An 11,700-nucleotide genomic window follows, 5' to 3' on the forward strand; every position below is an offset into this window, starting at 1 on the left:
AAGAAGATTAGGGTTTGACAGAAACTAGGGAAGAAGATAATTTTTGCAGAGTCTGTCTTTCTCTCCCTGCCCATAGCTTGTGAAAAGATCTCGTTAAATTTGCAACTGCAAGTGATTACAAAATTGTTATGAAAATAGGGGTTACGCTCTATTTATAATTGAGCTAGCTTACTCCCTAAGCGAAATCCAAAATATTACAAAAGCCCAAAATACTTATTTTGGTCTAAGTCGAAATCTTGTGTCAAGCAACCTGCTTCGACACTTCGACATCTAATACAACTCGACACACACTACATTTTCCAACACATCCTTGTTTTTGTCGAGCACTACCTACTTCGGCACAAGGAATTACAATTCAACACACCACCTAATTAATTGTGTCTAAGCTATCTACATTCATCATAGATCTTAACTGCTTAAATACTTCAATATGCACTCCTTTCATCATGATATCTGCAATCTGATTCTCAGTTCTGCAGTGTTCCAAGTTCAGCTTCGCTTCTGCTAATTGCTCTCGAAGATAGTGGAACCTCATTTTGATGTGCTTTCTTCGTCCATGTGCTATCAGATTCTTCGCTAGATTGTTAGCGGACATACTGTCGATCTTCTTGGTAATTGCTCCATAATTCTTTCCTATAATCTCTTCGATCAGATTTACCATCCATGTTACTTTACATGCACAGAGAGAAGCAACTATGTACTCTTCTTTACACAACGGCAGTGCTACTACTGGTTCCTTTCTTGAATTCCAAGCAACTAGTGCACCACCTAGCATAAACACGTAGCCAGCTGTGGATTTTCTATCTTCAACATCACTACACCAACTTAAGTCGGTGTATCCTACTAACTTGCATTCTTTTTATTTATCAGTTGTAGGAAACAAAATGTCATTGTCGAGAGTTCCTTTCAGATACCTTAGTATCCTCTTCGCCACTGCTAGGTGTGATACCTTTGACTTCTGCATGAATCTGCTCATCATAAACACATTGTGTGATAGATCAGACCTTGTGTGACAAAGATATCGAAGTGATCCAATGAGTCTTTTATACTGTGTTGGACCAATATCATCTTCATTTGTTTCTTTCGACAATTGCAATCTGGGCTCCACTGGAGTCAAAGTTGGATTGCAATCTTGCATCTCAAATATCTTAAGTATTTCGCTTGCATATCTTCTTTGGTGCATCATCAAGCTTCTACTACTCTTGTAGAATTCAATGCCCATTGAAATATAAGAGATTTCCCAAGTCAAACATTTCAAACTCCTCACTTAGGTCATGTTTGAAGTCTTCGATCTCCTTCTTGAAACTTCCTGTTATCAACAGGTCATCGACATAGAGACATAATATAAAAAATTCACTATTGATTCTTCTTACATATACTCCATGCTCAGTTGTGCACTTCACAAATTCCTTCTCCATTAGAAAGTTATTTATCTTCTTATTATAAGCTCTTTGAGTTTGCTTAAATCCATGCAGGGCTTTATGCAGCCTGTATACCTTGCTTTCTTCGCCACGTTTCACAAACTCAACTTGTTATGCAACATAAACTTCTTCATCTAATGAGCCATTCAGAAATTCACATTTCACATCCATCTGACACGTGTGCCAGTTGTTCATGTTTGCTAGACCAACAACCAACCTAATTGTTTTGATCCTAGCAACAGGTGCAAAAACTTCATCGAAGTCGATTTCTTCCTTCTGAAGAAATCATTTCACGACAAGTCTTTCCTTGTGTCGAGTTACTTCTCCTTTGGGATTCAACTTCACCTTGTATACCCAATTTACATTGATTGCCTTCTTGCCTTGAGACAATTTGACAAGTGACCAAGTGTTGTTGACTTTGACGGACTTTAGTTCCTCATTCATTGCTTTCACCCACTTTGAATCCTTCAATACCTCAGTTGCATTGACTGGTTCGACATCTACATAGAAAACACATTGTACTATCTCACCTTCATCATAGACCACATCATCTGATGTAATCACACATTCTTGCAACCTTGTGGGCATGTGTCTTGTTCTCTGAGGTTTGCTTGTGCTTGCTTGACCTCTAACTTCTTCTTGTAGAACTTATCTTTCGACTTCAATTGCTAGATCTTCACATAAGGTTCTCACTTAATCTTTCTTGAAATATTAAATCCAATCCCATTCCTTAAAATCATCTATGACCATGTCCCTACTGATCACTACTTGCTTGTTCACTAGGTCGAACAACTTGTAACCTCTAGTCGAATGATATCCTATTAGGATCATCTGACTCGACTTGTCATCAAGTTTTCTTCTCAATTGATCTGGCACATGTCTATGTGTTATAGATCAAAATACCTTAAGATGAGTTAAGCTAGGCTTGACAGCAGACCAACATTCTTCTAGTGTAACTCCTTCTAGCTTCTTCGTTGGACATCTGTTTAATATATATGTTATGGTTAACACAACTTCTCCCCATAATTATTGGGATAGATGCTTGACTTTCAACATACTTCTCACCTCGTTCATGATAGTTCTATTCTTCCTTTTTTCTGTTCCATTCTACTGTGGAGTGTATGGTGACACCACCTCACGCATAATCCATTCTTTATCATATAGCTTGTCGGAGTCTTTCGACACATACTCTCCACCACCATCAGTCCTCATAATCTTGAGCTTTCGACCACTTTTCCTTTCGATCATAGATTTAAACTTGGAAAATACCTCGATCACTTCACTTTTCTTCTTGATCAGATAAGTCCATATTTTTTGATTGAAATCATCGATGAATATGATAAAGTATTTATTACCTCCAATAAAATCCACTTGGATAGGACCAAACACATCAGAGTATATGATTTCAAGAATTGCCTTCGACTTGCTTCCTACATCCTTGTTAAAGTTGTTCTTATGTTGCTTCGCTTGCACACATTCTTCACACACTTTATTTGGAATGTCGATTTCTAGTAACCCTTAAACCATATTTCTTCTCTTCAAATCTCTGATGTCTTTGAAATTGAGATGACCAAGTCTATAGTGCCATATCCATTCATCCCTGCTATCTGCAGTTGCAAGGAACTTGGGCTCCATCACATTAAGTTCAATCATGAAGGTTCTATTCTGAGACATAAGTGCCTTCAAGATTAACCTTCCACCCGAGTCGAGAACTCTCATCATCTTATCTTCGATCGACACTTTGTAGTTCTTTTCGACCAACTGCCCTATATTGAGCAAATTCTTTTCATGCTTGGTATGTACATTACATTGGAAATTACTGACATTTTGCCATATTTCCTCATAATCAAAACATCACAAATACCTTTAACTGTTATAGTATTGTTATTTGCAAATTTTACCATGTTCTTCATTAAGGGTTTCATGTTGACAAACCAATCTTTCTTACATGTCATGTGTGATGAGCATCCTAAGTCCAAGTACCATTGGTCCTGGATTTTTTCTTCATTTGTTGTTGTGACCATCAACAACATCTCTTCTTCTTCATGCTTTGCAAACTTTGTATCAGTTTTCTGTTTCTTCTATTTTTCAGGACAATCACTTGAGTAGTGATCATACTTCTGACAATTGAAACACTGAATGCGACTTTTGTCAAGTTTTCGACCACCATCTATTCCTCTACCTACATTATCACCTCTTTTGTTTCTTTGGTATGATGGCTTTCTCTGATTCGACCATCCTCCTTCTTGTTGATTTTGACTAGTCGAATTGTTGTAGCCTCCTCTACCTTTGTTGTCGACCCACTTCTCTTTGCCTTTATTTTCTCTTGCTGGTTGCGCCTGCAAAGTCACATCACTCTTCGACTTTCCCGCAACTCTTTCAGTCATTCTTTGTTCATGAGATTCAAGCATCCCTAAAAGCTCTTTCTTTGTCAATGTTGATAAATCTTTCGACTCTTCTATGGCTACTACCATGTGGTCAAATTTTGGAGCCAATGACCCCAAGATCTTTGAAACAACTGATTTTGATGTCAACACTTCTCCACATACCTTGATTTGATTCACCAGTTTTGTAACCCTAGTGAAAAAATTAGTTATGCTTTCATTGTCTTCCATCTAAAGCAATTCATATGTTCTTTTGTGAGTATGTAACCTCACCTCTTTCACCTTTTCTCCACCTCCAAATGATTTTTCTAGAATTTCCAATGCTTCATTCTTTGATTCAACATCACTAATCTTTTCAAAATTATCAGAATCAACATATTGATGGATTATAAAGAGAGCTTTATAATCTTTCTTCTTCAATTCTTTGTGTGAAACTTTTTCTTCATTCGTCGCATTTTCTACTAGCGGTGTGACTCCCTCCTTCACAAGATCCCAAAGATCTTAATAGCAAAAGACAACCTTTATCTGCTTGCACCAATTATCATAATTCTGATTCTTCAGAATTAGGAGACTCGATGGGAAATGCCCGTTCGGATGATTCATTATGTTATGCTTCCAATCCAGTGCTCTAGATACCAGATGTTGGAATAAAACCTAAAACTTTGAGTAATTCCGAGTCAATCTTGATCAACAAGATTCTATCAACCGATCAAATTCCCACTTGTTCTTCACTCTTCACTCGGGTGAATCAACCAACCTTGATTGCAAGATTTTATCGCTGTACAGTGATGCTGAAAACAAGAAAAGAAAATTGAATGAGAAAGAAGATTAGGGTTTGACGGAAATTGGGAAGAAGATGATTTATGCAGAGCTCTCTGCCCACAGCCTGTGCAAATATCTCGTTAATTTTGTAACTGCAAATGATTACAAGATTGTTATGAAAATAGGGATTACTCCCACTATTTATAATTGAACTGGCTTGCTCCCTAAGCTAAATCCCAAAAATTACAAAGGTCCAAAATACCTATTTTGGTCTAAGTCGAAATCATGTGTCAAGCAACCTGCTTCGACGATATCTAATACAACACGACGCACACTATATGTTTCGAAACATTCTTGTTTCTGATTAGCACTCTCTATTTCGATACAAGGAATTACAATTCCACAAGATAATCATAGTTTCTTCTATATTGTTTGTTCCAAAAACACAACCACAACCAATAGCACCTTCTAAGTCAATCTCAAGAACCTCTTCTATTTTATGTCATCAAAATCCACCGAGTTCTACAATAACACAGTCACTTCTATAAACCCCTCTGACTCTTTTTGTGGAACACTGCCAACGTCTCTAACACGTCAAGCTTCATGCCTTTATTGGCTTTAAGCATGACACAAACTGCAGATGAAGCAACACGTCCACTTACTGGTGAAAATCCAATTACAAATTTTCAAACACTTTACTGTCTAGCTCAGTGCACGCCAGACTTGTCGCTCAATGATTGCAGAACATGTCTCAGTGATGCTATTGAACTTCTTCCGTAGTGTTATGATGGAAAGTAGGGAGGGAGAATTTTATTTCCTAGCTATAATATTAGGTACGAACTATATCCTTTTTATAGCTCAACTAATGCTCTATCACCAAATGTAACTGTTCCAGAAACAAATGATTCAAAACAAGATGCAGGTTTTTCCCAAGATCCATTTTATCTTGATTATAATTGCTCAAGTAACAAGAGTACAATCACTGAGAAAAATTTCAAATTACTTCTATTTTATTTGTCTTCCAATGCCACAAGCGGCAAAACAATTTATAGAGCCAAAGTGGAAGAAATGGTGTACGTTCTATTCATGTGTCGAGGTGACCTTCCCGCTCGCCTCTGTAATCAATGCGTGAAAAACACGTAAAACGAATCCATTGAATGAAATATCCATTAATATCGATACAGAATGTAAAATGCTTAGCTACACATTTTAAGCACTTCAATGGATCAACACAATTGAAAATCTTGGAATCGGATGCAAGCTAGCACTAGGTAGTTTAAAGATTATTCAAATGCAATGACACAAAAGATATCACATGTTAAAAATTAACTTACATGCACAAATCTTCCAATGACAAGAAAAATACCTCATAACCCAGATACAAATATAGAAAATGATGTACCTCATTTGCGGCATGATGATTCTGGTGGCGTTTTCTGTTAAATGCAATTAAATTCTGTCATTACCTTTCCAAGACTAACATAATTTATTTGTAGAGTCACTTTAGTTGTATTTTTGAGTTGTATCATTTTATTCTCTCAATGTATAAATACTTTTGTAATATTCCCAATTCCAATTAATGCAAAAATTACTATTCATCCAATATTACTCTATTCTCTCTAATTCTCTCTCAACTTCATCTTCCCCAAATTTCTATCTTCCATCATTGTCAAACCTTCAATTTGAGTTTTATGTTCTAACATTTGGTATCAGAGCCTGGTTATTCATCCTAATCCGCTACAACAATGGCAACCGTTTCCAATAATCGAATTCCCACCAATATCCCGATTCTTGATTCGAAGAACTATGATAAATGGGTGAAACAAATGAAGGTCTTGTTTGGTTATCAAGAGGTGCTTGAGATTGTCGTCAATCGAGTTACACAATTAGGGACAGAGGTTACCGACATTCAAAGAGCTACACACAAAGAAGAGAAGAAGAAGAATTACAAAGCCCTATTCTTGATTCATTCGTGTGTTGATAACGACAATTTCGAGAAGGTTGGCGATTGTGAATCGGCGAAGCAAGCATGGGAAATCTTGGAGAAAGCATATGCCGGTGCCGTCAAAGCGAAGGTTGTAAGGTTACAAACTTACAAGAGACAATTCGAGTTAACACAAATGGAAGACAAAGAAACGATCAACGACTACATTACGCGCATTGCCCGGTTAGTTAATCAAATCAAATCTTGTGGGGAAACGATTCTTGAGCAGAATGTTGTATCGAAAGTATTGCGTTCGTTAACGTCGCGTTTCGACAACATAGTTGTGGCTATTGAAGAATCAAAGGATCTAACAACTTCGAGCAAGGATGAATTGCAAAGTTCGTTAGAGGCACATGAACAAAGGATGGTTAAGACAGGCGCCGACAAAGCCAAAGCGGAGATTGCTTTGCAAGCACGTTTCAATGAAAAGAATAAGAGGTCAAAAGGAAAATTTGTAGCGAGAGGTAAATCAAATTTTCAGAATTTTGGTTCAAACGATTCGCAAAATTCAAAGCATTCGACGAGTGAAAGAGGTGAAAGTAGCTCCAAGGATAGTGGTCATAGCAATGGTTTTAAGAAGCGTGATGTGAGTAAGGTGCAATGCTACAAGTGCAAAATGTTTGGACACTTTGCAAATTCGTGTCGTGGTAAATCGAATGAGAATCACAATAGTGAAGCCAATGTTTCTAGGGAAGAGGTGGATGATGATGACACACTTCTAGTAATGATCACGGAGGAGAGTTATGGCATTACGGATGTTCCGTGCAGCAATTACAGCAGTGACAGTTTGCGGGACAACAATTGTACCGTTCCGGAAAATAGCGAGAAAACGCATTCGGATCGAAGCGCATTGGTTACCGTTCATGATGGAGTCCAAGGGAGAGATGAGTGGTACTTGGATTGCGGTTGTTCAACATATATGACGGGTCAAAAAGATTGGTTTGTGCAAATCAATCAAGCGGCAAAAAGTAAAGTCAAATTTACCGACGACACCACTTTAAGCGCCGAAGGGATAGGAGATGTTTTGATCGGAAAAAGGAATGGTGGACATTCAAGGATCAAAGATGTCTTGTATATACTGGGAATTAAGTGTAATCTTTTAAGCATTGGCCAATTACTTGAAAGAGGATACAAAATTCGTTTGGAGGACAAGATTTTACGCGTTTTGGATTCAAATGGTGTGTTGATTCTAAAAGCGCCGATGGATGCCAATAGAACCTTTAAGGTTGAGTTAAAGGTTATGGAGCATCGTTGTCTAGCTACCGCGGCAAGTATAGATGAATGGTTATGGCATTACCGTCTTGGTCACCTTAATTTTAAGGATCTAAGAAAGTTGCAACAAAGTGAAATGGTAACGGGGCTGCCACACATTAGTATTCCAACTGAATTGTGTGAGGAAGTGTGAAGGCTAAACAACACAAGAATGTGTTTAGAAAAGATGCGGGTCGAAGAACCAAAGGCTTACTTGAGGTGGTATGTTCCGACGTTTGCGGACCGATGCAAGTAGAGACTTATGGTGGCAATCAATATTTTGTTACGTTCATTGACGATTTTAGTAGGAAGCTTTGGACATATCTTATCAAGAGAAAAGATGAGGTATTTGGAGTTTTCAAGAATTTCAAATCCATGGTGGAGCGCCAAAGCGGTCGGAAGCTCAAAATTCTCAAAACGGATGGTAGAGGTGAGTATACCTCAAGTGAGTTTGGGAAGTTTTGTGATCTTGAGGGAATTGTACGTGAGGTGGTGCCTCCGTATACGCCTCAACAAAATGGGGCTGCCGAGAGGAAAAATCATACAATAATGAACATGGTGCGTAGTATGCTTTGTGGGAAAAATTTGCCTAAGGAATTGTGGGGTGAGGCCGTGTCTACAGCCACCTACTTGTTGAATAGGTGTCCCACTAAGAAGCTGGAGAATCTCACACCGGAAGAGGCTTGGAGTGGCTTCAAACCGAATTTGAATCATTTGCGCGTTTTTGGATCGATTGCATATCGTCATGTACCAGACCAAATTCGGAAGAAATTGGATGATAAGGGTGAGAAGATGATATTTGTAGAATATCACTCTACTGGAGGATACAAGTTGTTCGATGGAAAAAATCGGAAGATCGTCATAACCCGGGATGTGACTTTTGATGAAGTCAAAAGTGCAGAAAATGCAGCAGTAACCGATTACCCTAATAGCAGTAATCGATTACTCACAGAAAAACAGCAGCAGCAGTTTTTTGAAATCACTGATCCGGAGGCTTCCGACACCGTTGTACCAGCACCTACAGTAGCGCAAAATGATGTTGTTAATAATGGTAGACCAATGAGGCAAAGAGCCTTACCTTATAGACTCTGAGATTACGAAAGATTCTAAGATAACGAAGTGAATAACGATGGTGATTTTGTTCATTTCGCGCTTATGGCCGAATCCGAACCGGTAACTAAGTGGATATGTGCAATGAAAGCGGAGCTGGAATCTATTGAGAAAAACGGTACTTGGGAGTGTAGCACCTCAAATTTGCACCCATCATTGTACATACATTCTCATATTAAGTCATAGCATAACATGGTCCACTGCATAGCATTGCATTGTCCCATTTGCCTCAAGTGCAAGCCAATCAAGAGAATTAGGTCAAACTGGTCAGGAGATCAGTCAGTCGAGCAAGCAAGTGCATTTCTCAAGAAGCCAAGGCCCTAGGGTTGGTCCAACATGTTCACATGACTTGGGGATCCATTTGAAGTGTTGTGGTCAAGGATTGGATGTTCGGAAGTCATCAGTCAGTGCACAGTCAACCAGAAACCCTAAAAGTCAACTGTGGGTCAACTGTCCATTTAATCAGTGATTTGATGATGGAAATTGGTTTGAGAGGTCTCATTCATGTCCATATAGGCCTCATATATCATGTCAAACACCATCATGGAAGAATTTGAAGCCAGATCAGAAATTTCCAAAAATGGAAACTGGACCTGTAATTGAAACCTGCCCAAAATGGAAAGTCTTGATCCTCAAACTTACATCATGATACAAGCTTCAAATGAATTTTTGCCCAACATGAAAGTTGAAGATCTTGTTCTCCCATTTCCAAAAAGTCCAAGAACACTCAATTCCCATGTATGGTTGGCAAGTTATGATCGAATCGTTTTCAGAAAATCTTGAACTTCAAAAGGCCATATCGCTCAAACCATTTGGCCAATTTGGGTGGGGTTTTTTCCTACAAGTCACATTTGATCCCCTCTTTCCAAAAATGTAACTTTCATGCACCAAAACTTTACCAATCAAAATGGCATTTTTGAACCTACTTGAATTAATTTTAAGTAAGGTAAAAAAGTGAAGTTTTAAAATAATCATTTCCAATCATTTCTACCATCCAAACATGTTCTGAAATGTTGATTAAAACTTGTTGGAAGCCCATTCTTGTGCAGTACATGTAGCCATTCCCTAGTTGCTTGGAACTTGGACAAAAGTACAATTTTCAACAACTCTATCCCATATTTTCATGAACTTGGATTTGTACTCAAAAACAGCAGAGATAAACATCATTTTCTGTCAAGTGAAAACCCCTAGCAGCTGAAAACCAACACAGAAAACTCACTCTCTAAAAAATCTCATTTTCTGAACTGTTGAGCTTTCCTCCAAAAAACTCCAAAAGCATTCGAGCCCTGGTCCTTGCATCATCATATATCAGCATTCAGGAAGCAGTTTTGGAGCATTATTCTTGACTGTAGGCCAAGGAACCACAGCTGCATTAACAGCCACCCTTCCATGGCAGAACTCGAGTGAATCAAAACCAAGCATCCTTGAGATTGAAACCTTCCACCATTCACTTATTGGAGCTTGGACCTTCACCTGTTTCAGCCATTGGAGACCAAACAACATCAGAATCACAACTGTCCATTAACTTTGGTAAAATTTCGACCTCTTTGTTTTTTGAAATAGATGCATGCTTTAGATAGGTCTCTTGATGCTGAGTTCATTGATGGTTTTGGTTTTGAAAATGATTAAGTTTACTGAAAGATGTGTTGGTTTGAAGTTTGGTGATGAAACTTGTTTGTGCTCGATTCTTGAGTTGTGTGATGTTTTAATGAAAAGTGATGATGGATTCGTGTTTGCCATGCCTTGATGATCATTTATGTGTGCTCAATTGAGATTTCTGGAAAAAAATGGTTGAACACGATTTGAAGGAGATGGAGGTACTGTTGCTGTAACCAAACCCTAATTTATTTCCAAATTTTTCTGGTTTTGTTTCACGCGTGCATGGCCGGTAACGTCAACAACCAATAGGAACATTTCATTCCCGTGCCCTAAACGACGTCGTCCCGTTTAATGAAGTCAAATATTACACTTTTGCCATCCGGTCCTTTAAAATCTAAATTAATTCATTTTTCATTTCAATATTTATTTCATTTAATTACTCAAACTTTGAAAAATCATAATTCATCCAATTTTAATCCAAATTTCATGGGATTTTTTGCATCATGATCATCATAATCCCTAGTTTTTTATCATGATTTTTTCTGATTTTTGCATGGATAGATTTTAAATGGCATTAGGGTTTTGTTCATGTATGCAAATTTTGTACACTTTGCCAAAACATTTGTGAAATGGTGATACTTTATCCAATGGCTCCCAAATTTTTTGTGCTTAAACTAGACACACTCATGGTGATTTTGGTGTAGAGTTTGTGAATTTATCATTGCTGGTTTGTGAGTTATGATTTCTTGAAGTAGGGTGTGACAATTTGTGTCACACCTTTGATGTCCAACTTCATGATTTTTGATACCATGCTTCTTGACCTCCAATTGATCTGATTTTTTGCATGAACCTACTCTTGTATGTCTAGTTTACATGTGAATTTTCTTGGAATTATTTGTGGCATTTCCTAATTGTTTGAGATTTTCTCCCCTGCTTGGTCATATGTTGACTTTTTGTGACACATGTTCCCATTTCATTTGTGAAATTCTCATACTTTATTAGATGGACATGATATTTTACATGAGATAACTAGACATCCTCATCTTTGCCATGGTTTTAGTCCCATTCATTTATCATACACCATTTCTGATTTATGATTTTTCTAAGTTGATGCATGTTTGGTTGACTTCTTTGAGCATGTTCAAAATTGCTTTGCCTTTCTGATTTTCATTGACTGCCTTCCACTTGT

General features: G+C 37.8%; 1 protein-coding gene across 1 annotated transcript; it reads left to right on the top strand.

The window, feature by feature from the left end:
* The first annotated feature begins 6,312 nt into the window (after window positions 1–6,312).
* Window positions 6,313–7,956, top strand: LOC127103451 (uncharacterized). Its single transcript, XM_051040709.1, has one exon. The coding sequence runs from the start codon at window positions 6,313–6,315 to the stop codon at window positions 7,954–7,956; it is 1,644 nt and encodes a 547-aa protein (XP_050896666.1).
* The last annotated feature ends 3,744 nt before the right edge of the window (window positions 7,957–11,700 follow it).

The sequence above is a fragment of the Lathyrus oleraceus genome, chromosome 1 (genome assembly GCF_024323335.1).
Source record: "Lathyrus oleraceus cultivar Zhongwan6 chromosome 1, CAAS_Psat_ZW6_1.0, whole genome shotgun sequence".
NCBI classification, from domain to species: domain Eukaryota; kingdom Viridiplantae; phylum Streptophyta; class Magnoliopsida; order Fabales; family Fabaceae; genus Lathyrus; species Lathyrus oleraceus.

Bases quoted from the DNA above. Each gene is read 5' to 3' on its own strand.
- LOC127103451 (XM_051040709.1), top strand. From the start codon at position 6,313: ATGGCAACCGTTTCCAATAATCGAATTCCCACCAATATCCCGATTCTT.